Source organism: Leptosomus discolor, chromosome 14 (genome assembly GCF_034619465.1).
Source record: "Leptosomus discolor isolate bLepDis1 chromosome 14, bLepDis1.hap2, whole genome shotgun sequence".
NCBI classification, from domain to species: domain Eukaryota; kingdom Metazoa; phylum Chordata; class Aves; order Leptosomiformes; family Leptosomidae; genus Leptosomus; species Leptosomus discolor.
The window spans coordinates 16,238,242-16,257,468 of record NC_141404.1 but is presented as its reverse complement, the minus strand read 5'-3'; the positions used below and the strand labels follow the sequence as shown (position 1 = coordinate 16,257,468).

At 43.0% G+C, this 19,227-nt stretch overlaps 1 protein-coding gene across 1 annotated transcript in view; it reads right to left on the bottom strand.

Annotated features, from left to right (window-relative positions):
- DNAAF8 (dynein axonemal assembly factor 8) overlaps window positions 1-17,317 on the bottom strand; it is a 92,006-nt gene extending 74,689 nt beyond the window's left edge. Inside the window, 9 exon segments of the mRNA XM_086472835.1 lie at window positions 2,729-2,888; window positions 4,730-5,098; window positions 7,366-7,428; window positions 8,248-8,394; window positions 9,150-9,288; window positions 9,690-9,783; window positions 13,026-13,523; window positions 14,328-14,441; window positions 17,171-17,317. Coding sequence (XP_086328961.1) covers window positions 2,729-2,888; window positions 4,730-5,098; window positions 7,366-7,428; window positions 8,248-8,394; window positions 9,150-9,288; window positions 9,690-9,783; window positions 13,026-13,523; window positions 14,328-14,441; window positions 17,171-17,317 — 1,731 coding nt within the window.
- Window positions 17,318-19,227: the final 1,910 nt, after the last annotated feature.

The window sequence follows — 19,227 nt, the reverse complement described above, 5'->3', positions numbered from 1 at the left end:
GTGACAGATCAAACCCATTTCATTTACATCCTCCATGTATCTGTTTTACACACTGCGCAGCAGGCCTCCTCCCTCTCCCTTGTCGATAACGCTTACTCTGCACCAATACTGAACCAAACCCTACGCACATTAAACTATCAATTCAGCCTGACCTTACAGCATGGATCACATCACCACTCTGCTGGCCTTCAGCAGAACTGTAGATGCTTAAGTCGCTTCTGAATCAGATCCAAAGGTGAAAATGTGGTTAAGGGGCCAATTTTCAGAAGATATCAACTCATGCCAGCCTTAAGTTTCGCTGAAAGTTTGGGTGGTGGAGGGGAGCAGGAAAAAAAAAAATATTAAAAAAAATCAGGTTCTTCCACATATTTTTAAAAAAAAAGAGCTGAGCCAGACTGCGAAAGCATTCAGACACCTGAAGACGCAGACTTGTCAGGCAGAATTCTTAGAATGAACCTGCTGATTTCCAGGGGAACTTGGTACTTGCGTGTCTTGCAAATACCGCTGGCTATCAGTGCCTTCAGATGCTGAAGTATCTCTGAAAGTTAGTTCTTAGGTTCCTAAGTCACCTGCTCTGTTGTGAAAGGGTTCTTCCCAAAGCTGGCTCTCATTTATATTACGGCTTCTCACAGAATGAAGCTGAGTACATTTGACTGAACTAGGTTAAGAAAAAAAGACAGCAGCATTAAATCTGGATTTCTCTGCTTTTAAATTTTAGTCAAGAACTCTAATGCTTTTTAAATTTGCTTTGCATTTCTTTCCCAGCACCTCAGCTACAGTAATTGCAGAGTTTCTAAACTTTCCCTCTGATTATTATTCAATTCAATTATTTATGTACATTATAAATGGTCAGAGGAATTCTGGAAACTATGACAAGTGTTCCAGATCTGAACATCCATCACTGCCAAAACAAAGGACTTAAAAAACAAATTTGAAAGTGTGCTACTCTATCAAACACCATGGCTTGTTCTTTGAATATACATGTTTATATATAGATTTTAGATATTTTCACTGAGACACAGCTGCCAAATTACAGCTTCTTTAGTTTTAAATGTCAAAACATTCAAGCTTTTCTGTCTTTCCATGTGCAGCAAAGGAAAAAAAGAAAATAAAAACCTGCTCTAATTCAAAGAAAAAATGCTGCTGTCAAGATGAATTTCAAGTAATCTTATAAATGACTGTTGTATGTGATAGATGATGTGGATACATTTTTCATTCTTAATTTTAATAATGAACACTTCTGAAGAAGGACTAAGAGCAAAGTTGCCCACAAAACAGAGCTATGGGTTGTGCTGATTTTCTTTCCACCAACAGCGCCTCGTAAGTTCAGGCAGGTTTCCCTCAAGGAGGCTGTCGGTCAGTTTAGGCACCAGGCACCAGCAGCTGAGTCAATCCTGGGCTGGTTAGCTTACGCTGAGGTCCGTGCTGCCAGGACTAGCTGGCATCAGTACCATTCAACCTATTACAGGCACATTTACACGGCAATTCAGTTACAGCAAGACCACAGTGTAGGTATACCCTGAGCTGTACTTGAGAGACACAACATTACCAAGCCGTCATCTTCATTTCATTGGCTTCAGCACAGCAAATATGGGAAATGATGGAGAGAGAAACAATTCAGCAATCACTTGGTGCATTGTCAGGAATGAGTTAGCAAGGCCCAAGTGTATTTCTGATGAGCAAGTAAGCACCTGCATCTTAATAAGGGCTAACTGGAATTTGGCAGTACCGCCCAGCAGAGTGAGAAAGGAGCAAGGCTGAAGACTGGATTCACAACACTTACAAGCTTCAGCTCTGTGCAGTGCACTGTCCTTCCCAGAGCAGGCTGACAGAGGGAAATTCAGCTGTTAGTCCTTTATTTCTCATCAGTGATTAATGTTAAAATAAAATAAAGAAAAAGCTTTGAACCTGCAGAAATACAGTAGTCAATTGCTTACAGAACAAATCTGAACGGTCCATCCTCCCAGTTTAGAGCTGTAAGATCTTTCACCTTTTGTATTGACAGAAGAGCTTTGTTATCGCTATTAGCCCAAGTAAATTATTATGGTAGACCCATGGACAAAGTCTGGAGTTTCTCACCTCCTCTTATCTTCTCAGCTGGCCTTGTGTTCAGCGAAATCAGCGCAAGGATGAACTAGGACTACATATACAAATCTTCTCTGGAGGAAAACCAGCCCTGTCCTCCAGGCCATATTGTAGGCTCTGCGAAAAGCCAGGATAATTTCATACTCCCTTAATCGGGGCATCAGCCAAAAGGAAAACCTATTACTAAAGCCACAATCCTCAAAACCTACCCACAAAACTGAAATACGAAGCTGCTAGGGGCAGACAACCAGACAGGACTCAGCATAGGCTTTACTTCAGAAGTATGACAGTAAAAATATTTCACTTTTTCAAAAAAGTTATGAAAAATCATGCGTGAAAGTCTGGCTCCTGTGAAGTAGATGACACTGAGCCCACTGACTTCAGCAAGCCAAGACTCCTGCCATACGCCAACACGGCAAACCCGGTGGGCAGCTGTATGGGGAGCACACCCCATGCAGGAAAGGTGAGAAAAACATTAGCATGAGAGAAGAGCTGTCAGACTGCTCATCTCAGCAGGTAATGGTGCTCCACAACAAACAGATTTTGAATAATGCAATGAAAATTACTTTTGGCTTCTAGGATCACACTTGCATTTGGCCAGGAAGCCATTCTGAAAGGGACAGTCCTACACTGAGCTACTAACCATGTGGAACAAAACGGGGGTTTTCTCTGCCATGGGCTGCTTTCCAGTAACTGACTGTCGAGGCTGCAATCTCTCCAGCTGCTCCTGGAATCTGTGTCTCCTGTGTGTCTCTTTCACCTGTTCTTCCTTTTGGGATAGCTCTCTTTTACTTTCTTCTGTCCTGAAAAATACACAGATTCTGCTTCGCTTAAGCTTTTCACTTGGGAGAAAAGGCACCCTTGTTCATCTGTTTGCATTTCTTTTTTCTTACGTTTATACCACACACTTGAGGGTGAATCATGACATGAAAGGCTTGAAAAACAGATTTAGAAAGCACTAAAGGTGTTTGGGGGGGGACACACGACACACACAAACATGTCATTGGATGAAATCATCTAAAAAAAATAATAAAGAAAAGGAGCAGACCTCAAACTTCTGGTAAGAGGTGACAATCTATTTGAAGACCGGAGCTCCCCACCTCCACACCAAAATTCTCACTCTTAACTCCATTTCCTTTCCTATCTGATATAATACAGCGACAAGTTTCCCTGACCCAAGGCCTTCCATCTTTCTATATTTTGATGTCTGCAGAAAGATTTCATCTTCCATTTCCATGGCAAATATTAAGTTCAAGTTTTTCTGAATTCTTCAAGCCCCAGGTGCCCCAACAATAATCAGAATAGCAAGAAAGAAAACTGAAATTTGTTAAAATCATTGAGAGCTATTACTCAGCAACAACAGATAACCCAGATTCTTGCCAAGCCACGGTCTGCCATCCGAGCGGTAGGCTAACAGGTAGACAAAATGGAGTGTCACAGAACTGATGGAAGCAATGAGCTTTAATGTCAGGAATCCCATAGAGGAAAAAACCTGCAACCAACCATCTGCCATTTAAACCAAGGACACAGTAGCCAAAGGGTCTAAGTGGCAGGGCAGGCAACTGTTTAACACTGAAGAAGTAATAGTCTCTCGAGCAGGCAGATTCTAATTCTTTCAAGGGCTCATATGTCAAAGTCAAAATGTTAATTTTCACTCTGAAAATAGCAGGCAGAATATAACCTTTGAAAAGTCAGTATAATGGAGCTCTCCAAAACAGCTGGGCAGGTGCACAAAGCAGCCACTTGATTTCACTTTAAAATTAGACCTTATGCAGAACACACTACACAGTAAACTAAGCCCAAGGAGGCAGAGGCCCAAATAACTCTGCTGTTTCTTCATTTGGTACCATTCTTATTTCCATCTCTTTTTTTTTAAAGTTTTCCAAGATATTCCTGTGGTGTTACCCATTCCTCATGGGTGTGTTTTGTCCCTTTAAGCTCTTGCACTTTTCTTGATGTCAAAGAGTCAGAATTGCTTTGTTTGGGGGAAAAAAAGTTACAAAGGGAGAGATGATACATCTTTCAGTTTGTAAAAGGCTTTTTATGCTAAGAAACAGAATAAACCATTTTCCGTACCTCCTGGGAACACAACAAAAAATAAGATTACATTTGAGATAGAATAATTTAAATTACCTTAAGGAAAAGCAATTGAAAGGACAATTAAGCAGCAAAGTGTACTACCTGGGGAGTCAAGGAAACCTCGCCATTGAGGATTTCAAGACCAAGTTATCTAAAGATCTGCCAAGAAAGGATTCTATTTTACCTCACTCTCTATTGGCACAGGTAGACAGACCCTTGCAGATCCATCTTCTATGACGCTATGCTTAGTAAATCCCAGTACTGTTCTTCATAAAGGAGATCAATACCGTGTTATCACCCTCTTAAACAGAATAAAAACTAAAGCAAATGGCTAAATTTACTATGTCAGAAGCGCCATAGCATGTCTAACCCCAGGCCAGTTCACTGTGAAGTCCGGCTGCCTCTAAACCTTTAAGCAACAGCTGCCAGGATTGGCTGTCTTTCTAGGTAACAAAACCAGGCATACTTTTGCTCCAACTGACAGACCAGGTAAGTAATGTTCTTTAACCTTAGGCAACTAGATAAGCCATAATCAAAACCACTGACTACTTTTCTTGTGTGATACCTTGGCAATTCTGTTGTAGTTAGAGGAGACTCTGGAGCATTTCCTGAACTTTGAATCTTCTCAGCTTCCATTTTGTTTTCTTTTTCTATGTCAGCTCCATTGCCCCCACCGCTTGACAAGGGGGTATTTCTTTTCTCTGGTTGCAATCTCATCAGTTTCCTGGGAATCACCTTATTTGTCTCTTGCTTCACTTTAAAATACCGGTTTTGACTTATTTTAGAGGAACCTATTTCTTCCAGACTTTCTGGATCCTGTTTTATGCCTTCAAGATTTTCAGATGCGATAGACATTTTATGAAGAAGCTCTGAGGCTTCTCTACGGGCTGTACGGAGTTGTTGCAGCAGCAGGCTTTTCTCCGAGCAATTCCTCCTGCAAAGAAAATAAAAACCTGATTTAATCAAGATAAAGCATTATATGAACAAATTCAAACTCTGAGGAGTTTCTCCTATGAGTGACAGATCAAGACAAGGACTGTGCATCTCCATGAATAGCAGCTATTGGTAAATGCAGCACCAGCACACAGGCAACACAAAACACTACAGTGACAGAACATGAAACTGGTCTTACTGGCAATTTACTCACCTCTTCTCCGTCCCAGGCACAACACACACCTACTAGAAAAGCCCTGAACAAATGCAATGTCGGCATTGGAACTAGAGTCTACAGACTTTTTTTCCCTTCAGATACAGGGGCTGGGATTCACCTACATACAGAAGAAAAGCTCTTTTAACAGTTTTCAGGGTTTTTGAGTGTTTGGCTTAATTTCATCCATGTCTCCTCCAGATTGAGACGGAGAAGCTGTCAGCAACCACAATATTGCGATAGTATTCTGTTGTGAAACGTCCTGTCACGACGTAACAGGCAGATACAGTTATTTTGTCTTGCAGTTCTGCTCAATGACGAGTCTTCCAAGTCAACTGCTACAGGAAGACTACCATCAATTTGTAGCTCATCTGGTGATTATGAGCAAATAATACACCTGATTTTAGTGGAAGCTGAACAGTGCACGGACTGAGTAACAGATTGAGTTGGATACTAACGATGTGGTTAGGGGGATGTGTATGAGTACCCAGCATTGTGCTGCTGTACTTATCTAAACTAAACCTATGCTTCTCAAAACAAAGAAAAAACAAATGGAGATCATTCTTTCTCCTTAAGGACCTCACATCTCCTGCCACCACATCTAGAACCATCAAAGCAACATTTAACATTGATGGCTGGGCTACTAAGGAGTATGCCTAAGTAGTGGGAATTTGAGGAGAGCACCGTGGATTGAAGAGCAACATTATGGTACGGTGCTAGAGATGGCACTGCCTACCTAAGCACTCCAGAGATAAAACAACCACCTATTTTCTAGGCTAAGTGCCTGGAGATGAAGACAACTAACCCTTCAAGGGCCTAATATGTAGGTATATTGTACGACAGAATATGTAGCCCTACTTAATTCCATCCAGATAAAAAGTGAAACTGGCATTGACCTCTTGTGAACGAGATCAGAATCTTGTCCTGCTGAGATCATGAGGCTTTCTTACTTAGAAACAGAACTGAATAACATTTCCCAGGCATTTCATTTGTGTATGTTCTTCAGCAACATTAAAAAGAATTAAAATCCAGTCAGCCAAGATCTGCTCTCCATCACTCCAGATCTACACTGATGCAACTTCTGCATTTGCATCAGTGCCACTGAGAGTTCTCCAAGCATCATCTGGTCCCTGCTTTATGCTGGCTTTGGCTTAGGTGTTCTAAATTATACTGAGTGTTTAGGCTTCAGTTCCTTGTCGAATAATTTATTCTTTCAAACCATTAAAAAAAAAAAAAAAGAAGAGTAATTGGCTGGCACAACAATACAAATGTTCTGCTTGTCCTCTGCACTGCTGTAATGTGAACTTACAGACATCAGACTCTAAATGTAATCCAGAGCATTAATACAGTAAGATGTTTAATGTCTGACATATCTGCTTCACATTAAACAAACACCTAACAACCTACGGGTATGAATCAAGCCCTGAGTTTAGCAACAGGAAAAAAGACTGGCATCTCTGCATATTGAAGATCTTTACAATTTAGGATTCCATCCATCACCTCTCTTCCCTTTCCCCTCTTCCTCTCCCCCCCAGTTAAGGAGAATTCAGAGCATCCCTGCCTGTACAATGTAGTCAATATTCTCTTTAAATCAACATCTATTCTAGCTTATTATATCATTTCTAAAAAATAAAGGTTTGTCTGAGTCAACTCCTACAACATTTTCAAAGTTTGGTTCCGAGTGATTCAAAAACCAGTTCTCATGTCACTCAAGTTTGGAGAAAGAGCTTTCCCAGCCACCTGGGTCTACCCTGGCTTTTCAGCTGTTTCCATGTAGCTGTACAGGAGTAAGGTGCTACACTGCCTCAAGGATCAACAACTATTTTCTAGCTTCAGTGTCTTTACCATGCAACTGCAAAGAGTGATCTCCTGGGGCCAGATTGAAGCACTTTCATCATTGGGCTGTTTTGCTGTGAAGACGAGGAATGGAGATATTTCAGTAAATGAAATATATTTCAGTATCTGTCTCTCTGATCACCGTTAGGGCAATGATTTTAGTTTCAGAAAAATGAACACCGTATCATTCGAACTAGGGTCCTAGTAAAGAATCTTACATTCTCCTTTCTGCTTGGTCCTTAATTGTCATTGTCTCTTCTTCAGTGGAGCTGTCGCTTGTGCTATGAAACAAATTAAACCATATTAGTTAACTCTGTTCCAACTGGGTGTTGGCTTTTTGTCACTTCTGGGTCACGAATTTAGAACCATTATGAAAAAAGAGAGATACTGTCAGGGAAGATCTCCAGGTGTTATGTTCTTCACACTACTTACTCTAGCAAAAAAAAAATAAATTCAAGCAACTACATCAAATGTGTTAGCCGTTTATTAACTATTAGCTGTTTATTAACTACAAGGTTTCTTCTAGTGACTGCTTTCTTCAACCCCTTGCTGCACCAAATATACATCCTGAGAAGGGAGCAAACAGATACCTCAGACACCATTAGCTCCAGGGTAAAGGACACATTTGCCAGACTCTGTTGCAGATTGAGAAGAATTTGGCCTCCCGTAACTATAAAGCCTGTTCATCAACAGGAGACAGAAACCAGCACCTACAGCTGCTGGCCGGGATGTAGCAAAGGGTGTCCATTTGGTATACAGTGCCGTCAGGATGCCGCCCAACGCAGACAGCTGCAAGCATTGCTTTGCAGTCACTGCCCACTCCCTTACAGACAGGAGCTTTCTAAAGGTTATTTCCCTGGATAACTTGCATGTCCTTTCCGTGCTGCCTGCATCCCCACACACTTCCTTGTTCTGAGACAAGTTATTCTCTCCTGAGAACACGTCTGTGCTCAGATAGGGGCTATGCCTCCCTAAGGTCACAGAGATGTGGAAGAAGAACATACTGTTAAAGTTACATTTCACAAGAACAAGATGCAGAGAGGTTTCAGTTTCCCACTTTTTGTTACTTATTTCTCACTAACAATAAAGCCAGAATTTACCTTCGTTTCTCATCAGGGAATGTTACAGACTTCTGTGGTTTAGCAGCTCTTAAATCTATGTACACGGTTACAGGCTCTGGCAGGCACTGTAATCTCATCGTGTCCGTCCTTAGAGAACTTCGTGAAGATGATAGCAAAGCAACATGCCTAGGTACAGAAAACACTGTTTCAGCATGTCTTCTGCCTTATCCAGACAAGAAGTCCTGCAGGGCATGGATTATGATCAAAACTGGATTGTGAAAGGAGCTTTGTGTTTGGCTACTGTACAGATTCAAACCCTGCTTCTGCCTACTATCCACCACCTTTCAAAGCTGAACTCAAAGATTCAGCTTCCCCCGAGGAACACAGACCACAGGCAGTGCAATGAGGGATATTTAGTTCTCAAAAACTGACAATGTCAAATTGTTCTGTGGAACAAAGGCAGGCAGTTATGGCACCAAAGAGCTTACAAGTTTTGAGCCCAGTGTCAATCAGTAAAAACAGGTCCCTTTTTCCTCTCTGCCTCCTTCGGCAATTCTCTTTTAGCCTATCCACTTTGCATACACTTGAGATACCAGTAAGAGAAACTGGTACCCTAGATGACAAAATATGTGGCCGTGATAATTTGCTTAGCCTTGTTTTCCTGCCTTTCCCATTCGTCCCAAGTGTCTGGTGAGGTTTAGCCAAAGGTGGTGGTTGATGGAGAATGCTGAGGTGGCAGGATACTGACTATTTATCAGCAAATGTGCATGAATGACTGAGTCTTAGTTTTTTTCCCTTTAACATTCCTGTAGCATATTCCAACTACAATATCAGCTTTCTGCTGAGGCTACAGAGAAAAGCACCTATAGAACACCAAAAGTTCCCAAGTATCCCTCCTGGCAGTCACGATTACCCAGTGTATATGACCAAAAAGGACCTACTTATTCTCTTGCTGTTCTTGAAAGGAGGACAGCTTGGCTGCTGGCCACCTGCAGTGTGGAGACACTGTCCTGGACTGCCTGACACACAGCTCTTCTAGCTTTTCCATGAGCTGATTTTCAGACCTACTTCTGAAGGTCTCTATGGAAGAGCAACAAAAAGAATCACCAGTCGTGGTCTCCTGCCATGGAATCACCCAATATACCCTTTCCCCCTTTTCACATTGTTCCTTTCTCTAGAGCTTGTCAGAAGGGGAAAGATAAAGATGCTATTGTCATCTGGCTCTAACTCACTTCAAACCTTCATCCATCTTGTCCAATTCATTCTTAGGCCATGACAGGCCACAAAGCACTAGTTTCAAGCTAAGAAAGCAAGATGAAACCTTGAGGGAAGTCAACTAATGTTTAACAGAGGCATTAAAAAACCCACTATCATTACAACATTCAAAATTATGCTGCAGGGAATGACTTAAACACAGGAACCTGAGTTTTATTTATTTTTATACACTTTCAGCAAAGTCGGTATTAATTTAGAAATGTTACCGTGATCTGCTGAGGAGACAGCAACTTCAGCATGAGTGTTATCTTTCTGCTGCTCCAGCTCCTCAATCTTGTCTAGATCCCCTTTCTCAATATTCTGAAAGAAGACAGCCAAAATGTGGTGGAAAATCCACTCCCAAAAGACTGCTACAAAATAAGTGTCCCTTTGACTCACATTCTTTGTACTGACTCCATCAGATTCTTCTGGCACACATAAATATACAGATAGCATGGAAGTTCACCTCGCCTATCTCCAGTACTATGCCACCGTCACTTGCCAGTAGATGAAGCAGTGTTGTCACTCTGGCCACAGTTGCTGCAGCACGAACCTCAACAATTGGCAGGACTAACAAAAGGATTTTACTTTTTGAACACTGCTTGCCTCACGGCACTGCCAAGGCTCTGCACATCTAGCCTAGCCAAGTACGACGTAATTACTAAGCGAAACCAGTGAAGGATTAGCCAACGTTCATTACAAGTATAACAAAGATGGAGTACCTTCTCCCTCCTCACTTAAAACTGCAAAGTCTAGAAGATGTTTCTAGAATGGACTGAACTCCATTAACTAACTCCATTCTCCTTTCTCCATAACTCATCTCTCCTTAAAAGGAGAAACAGAAGTCCATCCTAAATATCCACCCAGCCTGTCCCACCATAGGCTGGGCCATAACTCATCTAACAACCTCCGCATGGCTCAGTCTTCCACATGCACTCACACGGTGGAGACTTTCCAACAGCAAGTACTCCCCTGAATCCCTCAAACCCACTAACAGTACCAGATCCCCACATACTTTATTTCCTTCTGTCCACCCCTCCCAGTACCTTTCCTCACCCTTTCACAGTCTCCAACAGTTGATGCCCCTAACTACACCACCACCCTTCTTCAAGCAGTTCCACAAGGGAGAGCTGTAACGAAAGGAATGCATTTACTGTGTCTCTTTGGGCATCCAGGTGCTTCATCTACTTCTGCTCAGGCTTTTTCTCTGAGAATCATGAACCCTTTTGATACAGCCTACAGAAAAACACTGGAGATAGTAAAACAGATTAAAAAATGGCCTGATACAAGACCAAGCACACATACCCTGATCCCAAATAATGCTGAGAACTTCTCACTGCCACTAACATGAGAAGGACTTTTGGCTTTTCAGTTCTTTCTTTGAGATAAGGCCCACAGCCTTTTCCTCCCTCTCCAACTTCCAACCAGGGCAAATTCCCATTCCTCTAAGTACAGTCAGCATCAGAAACTACCTCACAGCTGCTTATCCCACACCAAAGACAGGATCATCAGTTTTGTTGCTCCAAATCACAACACAGTGGCTGAGGGTGTGCTCGCACTGCACACTACTAACTTTGGTATGAGAATCAGTCTGCGGTGACAAAAGTTCACCTGCATTTAAAGCATTGATTGCTTTCCCCTCTGAATATTATTTGAAATGAAAATTTTTAATCAAAAAAATCCACATCTGTCTGAAATACCATCACCAGACCTCAGAAGTACTCCTGATTTTTTTTTTTTTAAAAGGAAGGTGGCTGTCAATTATGACAATTATGTCACAACTACAACTAACACACATTTCATATGACTATTCAAGAGCTTTGGAAATGCAGAAGCAGCCTCCAAAACAAGTAGTATCACCTTGTAAAAACCTCTGTCATCTGCCCCTCCCATTTAAGAGAAGATTCTCACTCTTTCCTGAGCAATAAATCTTCACACACACCTGAACCGTGATGAGATCTATTCTAATGTTACACACCGCTGCAGCTGATGAAAGGTAAAAGCCTGATGAGAGTCACAAGCTGAAACCTCTCACACCAACACAAAGGTAATACTGGTTCAACAATGTCTTTGAGGTGTATTGGTCTGCAAGAGTGAAGAACAACTGACAACTGAGCTTACTACACAGAGCACCATGTCACAGGTCAGCATAGGTGCTGTTTTATCAAACAGCCTAGAGAGAAAGACAACACATGCATTTGCTTTAATTATAATGTCTTTTTCAGTAACAGTGCTTAAATATAAAACATTATAATAAAAAGATCAAACTACTATCTAAGCTGCTGTATTAAAGCTTTATTCTCCTCACCCTTAACAGGAGTAACACTACTGTAGAGTACTATACAGCATCCAGAAGAAAAAGAAATTAAGATTTGCACAATTTCATCTCTAATATACGAAGGGACTTAAGGAAAAAAAATCATTTTCAAATGGACTGATACCGTTAGAATCAAGAATAAACTGTATATTAGTTTTAACAACCTTACTTGACATAAACTGAGGTAACTTGTTGAGCTGGGAAGTAACAAGCAGCTTCCAAATCCAAACCCACGCACCATGCACACAAAGGAACCAGCTTTGCCCTCACTTTACGAAAGTACGAACACACTGAGCCTGGTCTCAGTGCTCACCCCAAACCAGCAGACTTCAGTCACTGAAGTCAGTGATACCAAACAGGTTCTGAAAGGAAACTCATGCCTCCTGAATTAATAGAGCTATGGACTTCTACGAGGCGAGATGGGAATCCAACCTAGAACCACTTGAAAGAGATCCCCTCCAATAACAGCATGGTTAAATGATGCACCACAACGTAGAAAACAGCGAGAGCTGCATTCTTTGCCTGTACTAGAACAGATCTAACACCAAAAAGTTTATTTTTGTTAGTGTAGATGAGAGGGGAAAGGACACATCTGTACTCTGATTCTACGGAAGGCTTTGAACAGAAATACCAGGTTTAGGTTCTGTGCTGATTAAGTCCTAATGACCTTAAAAATCAATACTGGAAGTAGAGATCTATAACCATAGCAGTGAAGAGAACACCCTCGCCATGCTGGGGCCACGTACCAGTTAAGCGCACATGAGCTGGTCATCCCACAGACTGAAGCACCTGCCTTAGGTGGAAGAGATTTAAGACTTCAGGAACAAACCTAACCACCTTCTCTTCTCCGGCATTACCACAGCGCCACAGAAAAGACAAGGTGCTGGGAGGCCGGAAAGCTTGCTGGTTTAATGCAAAGCCTGCCTGGGACCAGAAGAGTTCCCTGCCTTCCCAGGGACAGACGTTGCTGTTGGCTTTCCTGAGTGAGACAATGAACCATGCTGCTGACCCATGGCTTTTGCTACCATTATGGACTTTTAATGACAGCTCTATCAGAGCTTTTGGTAGGTAGCTTGTACAGCACATGGCCCAACAAAACCCAAATTCAAGACAATGAAAGCAACAGAGAACACTGTGGTGTGTGCAGAATTCAGCCTTTCCATTCTTTATTTTAGGAGGATTCTGCAAGCAATGCACTGGGCCCTCTACCCCACAAGCAGCACTCCCCAGTGTTCGGGCCACTGACCTGCAATGACAAATGAGCCAGCTCTTGAAGATGATCATCTGGGGAGGTTCCTTCCTTAGCAATTCTTTTTGGGCTGTTGCTACTGCCATGTGAGGGAGGCTGTACGTGTAGCTCTGGGTGGCCTGGTGACGGCTCCAGAATTATTTTGGAGAGTACCTTTGTCTCAATCAGCTTTTTTCGCTCTTTTTGACTGCCCAGGTCTTGCACAGACAATGCTGTATTATTAAGCCAAGTGTTCCCTCTTTCCCTGGCCTGTCTCCTGCCCACTCCTTTCTCTTCAAGGTGATCTGTGCAATCTGCAAAAGCCTCTTCAAGAACAGCTCCTTGTTGTCTTGGAACTTCTTCAGCATGGCTGGCAAGATTGGAAATCTCATCTTTAATCATTTGTACAGCTTCTTTCTCAATTACTTGGGCACCATCTGTTTTTTTCTGAAAGCCAAAACTTTCCAGATTTCCATTCCAGATCTCCCATGGGTGTCTTTCTTCTTCCTGGGTTTGCTACAGGTAAAGAAAATACACACACGGAGAAAGCTGTATCTCCCTAAGTTTTAGAAGCTGACAATAAGCCAAAACAAAGTGATTGGAAGATAGCAGCTCCAACTCAGACACCATCTGGAAACAGTACACACCGTACCCATCACGGAAAAACAGTAAAACGTGTACTTTCCAGAGACTTCAACTTCAGGAAGTGCTAAATATGTTGAAATTAGTTCTCCTTACATGGGCTCATCATATAAGATTTCTTACACCAAGATAAACAACTTGGAAAAAGCAGCACAATGTTAGTCTTCCCATGATGGAACAGTAGGGTCAGCTGGCTCCTTTTCCAGCTTCCTATGATGGCTAATCTTCATCACTGCAGAAGTAATGTAATACTTTTAGCTCAGAAAAGGGATAAACTTTATAATCCTCCTCCTTACTACACTGTCCTAACTCGTTCTACATTTTCTAGATACATAAGATGGTGGCTGAAATTATTTCAACCGCTGAAAAATTTGGGAGTCATTGCACAGTGTTACTGTTAGTGCACAGGGGAAAAAGAAAACCAAAACAGTAAAAGGACAATAATAAAAACTGCAAGAGGATAGGACAAAAAATGTCTGAAATCTCAAGAACAGAGAAAACTTTAAACTGTCAATCACTGTATAAAGAGGAAGAAAGATCTAGTCTCTAGTGGGAGACAGTGCTGGGGACTATGCTCTTCTATCCCGCAGTTCAGTCGAATAACAGTAGCCGCCCGCACTGGAGACAACCAGAAGAGTGGGGTTACAGTCGTACAGCCTGCACATGACAGTCAACAACCTGCATGTTTGAGTCTTCTAGGGAAAACTCCATCAGTTCTTCTGACAGGTCAGGAATTAAGTTTGGCTGTTCTCGCTAGAAGATGAAAAGCTCCCCATCGCTCTCACAGTCAGACTGCAAACAAAAAAAAAAAAAGAGAAATTAAATGAGAGACTGTAACACTCAACTAAATATCTGTTTTGCAGTCACAAATTCTATGTTGTCACCACTTGACTGAAGTTCAGAGACACAAATCTTCTCTGTAGTTGCATCTTCACTAGACAGTCCGATAGCCCAACATCAGCAGCCTAACATACGAGCAAGCTACAATCAGAAAAGCCAGGTAAACCACCCAACTACTGTGGAGGCTGATGAGGAACATCCCTCTGAGCAAAGGGATGACAAAAGCAGTCAAGTTCTCCAACTCCCAAGTGATTTTTTTGCACTACCTCATTCACTATCACAGAGTAGCAAGAGCAGGGCTGCTCCAAAGCAAAAGGGAGCTGGGAGGGAAGCACATAACTGAGAAGGTAAAGGCCTCACCAGGCAAAGCCCAGTCCCCCAGTACCTAAGAGGAGTAAAGCAGGACAGACTAGACGCAGTGACAAGATTGAGTCAAGAATCCAGGTCATAAGGCAATATTGTGGTGCTGAGGCAGGTCAGAGATCAAGCCTGAAAGTCAATTCACAGGCAAAAGCCTGGATGAAGCAGGACAGTAGCTAGAAACCAGCACTCCTCTAACACAGCTCAGACAAGGAGCAAATGCCCAGAGCTGAGCTTAAATAGAGCTGCTGGGCGTGTGGGTGGGAGCCCCAGCTGAGGCTGGGCAGGGTCATGAAGGTTTATTATTGCAATCAGGACCCTGACATTCACTACTCAGAACGGAAAGCAGCATCCATATGTGGCTGAACAGTTTAAATAGCTTTGAAAATCTCTTTTCTGAACATAAGAGATGTACTTGAGATAAATCCTTATGCATAGACACGGAAGTGAGATTAAGCATCTCCTCGGCAGTCAGGACAGATTTCCTGCTTGTCCCTTTGTTTTGCAAGTGTACGTTTTCAGTAACTCACACTGCGGAGAATTCTCTCTGTCTGGTGTAATTAATTTTTCTTAATACAAAGGAAATTGCAACAGAACTTTTTTCCTCTTAACAAATTGCATATCAGGGTAATGAAAGTACCTGAAGGGCATAAACCACCTTTGTCAGTGCCCTTTTCAAATGCAGGAACACAGCACATTGAGGGTACAGATCTCAGATCCCTAAATGTATCTTCTTCATACAAGTGGAAACCTCTTGGACAAAGGTGCAGCACTAGAACCGTAGGCTCAGCAGGCTACTGTTCCACATTAAGCAGGAGAGGGATCATACAACCAGATCTTTTGAATGCAAATTAAAGGTAGCATGTAAGATTGCCTCAGTTCCTGCAGCAGGACATTCTTCCACATGTAATAGAAACGGAGAATTTGGAGATTGTTTATAAGTAAAAAAATGTTCAATGTGATTTAGAGTTACAGAATGGTATTTGGCACAGTACAAAGCTCTCTCTCTGTCTTAACCATATTATACACTGATACAGCAAGAATGCTTGAAAATAACTTAGGAGTGTTGGGCGTTAATCTATACTATATAGACCCATACCAAAATGCAATGGTTGTTTTAAATAACTAAATCAGAAAGTGAGTGGAGGGGAACTGAGAAACAGCAAAGCAATATAACTTGTCTGACATTTTAGTGACAGAGCCAGGTGCAGAAAACAAGTCACGGAATCTGTATCAACACGTGATCCACTAAATCACACTGCTGCTGACAATTGATTAATAATAAGTACCCCATGGAGGCATTTCTGGCTCCTTCACTGCTCACAAGACTCCCTTTGTATCATTAAGGGCCAGATTAAGTTAGAACAAAATATATCCTTTAAGTGTTCAAAAATTTTTTTTCAAGTTTATACATGTTTGAAAATTAACAAAACACTCCGATTTGGACAAATGGCCGCTAATAATCGAGTCTTGAGACACATTATGCCCTTGGAAAAGTCAATGCCAGAGCTAGCATCTTGGACGAGAGGGGCAGCACTTTTGTGAGTTCCACTAGATTGTTGCTGTCCTGTGAACAGAGGTCTTCGGCAGCCAAGAGGCAGCCTGTCCCAGACACTAAGACCCAGCAAGTCAAAAACCTGTAACAATGAAGAATATTGCACAGTATCTGTCAATCTTATGCTTTATATCAAAAAGTCAGTGGCACTCTGCTTCTTTGCAGGTAGAATTGAAGCACAAAAAGGCAAAATGCCTCATGGAGGATTACAGGCAGGGAAAAAAAAAAAAACAGAATCCAGCACTGAAATATCTGCCAAACGGTTTTTCCCGTGGGCCACAAAGTCTTCAGGAATATCACTTTCCTGTGATCCTCATACCTAGAAAAACATACTAACGGGCCTACTGTCCGGCAAGTACATTATTGGAATGAACAGCATAATACTCTCAAGCATAAAACCTTATAATTTAATTTTAAACCAGCAGGATGCTTCTTTCATACTGTATTTTTGACTGAACAAACTAAGAAGAAAGGCGGGCTCATTCTGCAAGATGCCCACTATCCTCCTCTTCCCAACCTGGAAATACTTATTGTCTGGAGAAATCAGTCCCATTTTCAGGTCCCAAAGAATACGGTGAGAGGAGATGGCAACTAGACTTTGACAATTAGAGATCATCCAGAAGGCTGTGGATGAATGCACAGTGTTGCGCAAGTAGCCATCAAGGATATCATACCAGCTACTCAAGAAACGCCTGGCTAAGGTGACCTTCTCTTGCTTTTGAGAGATTTTTTCTAAAAGACAGAGAGAAAGAAAGGCAGTGCTTACTGTGGAGGTGTCAGAGTCCAGAGATGGGAGCTGATCTTTCACCACAGCAAGTATGGCTCCCCATTGAAATGTTCTGTTACTCTGAAGAGGAGCTGGAGGAGGCTCAGATGGATGCTCTGTGTCCTCACTTTGCCCTTCTGAGGCCATTTGAACAGCTTCCCTTCAATCAAATGAAAGATGAGTTTAAGTACACCTCACAAAAGAACACAAGGGATAACATTGTCACAAAACAAGAACAAAGCACATGCATTCAGAGTCAGCACAATTCCCAGCACTCCCAGGGTTTTCACTGTCATTCCATTTTTGGAGTCATTCCTTCCCACCTGAGTTCAGAGGGCTGAGAGCTTTCTGTCCTGCTCAGCATACACATCCATAACTGAGGCCACATGAGGGGCAGTTTAGCCCCTCATTTATCAAGCGTTTTTCAGGATTCTTGGCCAGACTGACTTGTAACTGTGTTCTCAGAAAAGCATGTTCATACTGCCTGCACAGAGAGGGAAGAACCGCAGCAAAGGCAAGGCTGACACCTCTGCTCTCAGCTGGTTTTTACTCCTCTTCCCTATTTCTCTCACATTCCCTTCCTCATTGCTCAAATGATAGATAAAATGGTTTATGTTTGCTTTTGTTCACTGGATTTGTATAAAAATAGAGTAGGCACGGCCTTGGATTTTGACTTCTCAAAGTGTTTTATAAACACTCTTTCCTCATGTGCACCTATTTCCTCATGTGCGGACTCTTTCCTCATGTTCCTTGATGCACATGAGGAGTCGAGATAATACAGTAGGGACTATTCCTGTACTAAATTTAGATAATTAAGCCTCATGGAAAACCTTTGATTTTTTAAATTTTACGCTACAGTTCCATGGTTTCCTGGGGAATCAAACATGAGAGTAAATAATTTCTGTTTGGCAAGAAAGGTTAAGAGGTTTGTGACTGCATGTTGGGCAGTACTGAAATAACTGTATGATTACACTGTCACTACAACTTGCATTGTCACGGACTGACAACACTCCTCCAAATGTAAAGCAAAACTCATCTCATGCCCTGGGAAGTTTACGATCTGCCCTTGCAAACACTTCATATGCCATATCCATACAATGGCAGCTTTGTTCATGTGAGATGAGCCCTGAATCTGACTTAGGTAAAGTAGAGGGAAATCCCTAAGGCTGGAGTATGACGCTCTGACAGTGAGCAGAGGTTGCTCAGGGCATGAGGAGTCCCACAGGGATAAAACCAAACGGCCTACTGTGGCTCCCTCTGCCAACATGAGAGGCGGGCAGTCTCCCAAGGTTAAGGATGTCATACTGACTGATCAGCACCTAACCCAGCATCTTCTCTGGGAGAGAGCAGTGCTCTACATTTGAAACAAAGCACAGACTTGTTAGTCAGCTGTAACACCACAGGCACTTTCTGGAGAGCTTGGGCCAACTGAGACGTGAAATCCTGAGCCTCTCCGTGTCGGTAGAGCTGACATTTCCCCTCAATCCATCTCGGGAGCCTCGCTGTCTGGGTGCGACGGCAATGAGGGAGAAAGCCGGGAAGGTTCAGGCGATGGCGGGAAACAAACCTTCACTTCGGGGCGGTATTCAGGGGCACGGAGCCCACCGCAGATCTGGGATGAGCTAGCCCCGCCGTCAGCATTTCACACGCACCGCCTCACGGACGCCCTGACGGAGCCCGTCAAAACGCCTCCCTCACCACCGCCAAAATGGCGGCGCGGGCGGCGCAGGCGCACCAGCGCCCCCCGTCGCCACGGCAACGCGGCCAGCGGCTGCCCGCGCTCCCGCCCTGCCGCCGCTCCCCGCCCCGTCCCCCCCGCGCACCGCCCCGTCCCCTCACTCACAGCACCCACCCGGGCACTTCCCAGCCACCTCCCCCCACCGCGGCCTGAGGTCCTGGCAGCGGGGTAAAGCGAACCGACGTGACTTATGAGGCGAAGAAAAAAACCAGGAGGGACCCATCAGCAACCGCGCAGCTTTGAGGCCTCCGCGATCGCCGCTCCGCCCACCGTGTCACGCCCGATACTCTGTACTCCCGCCCCGCCGGTACCTCAGCCA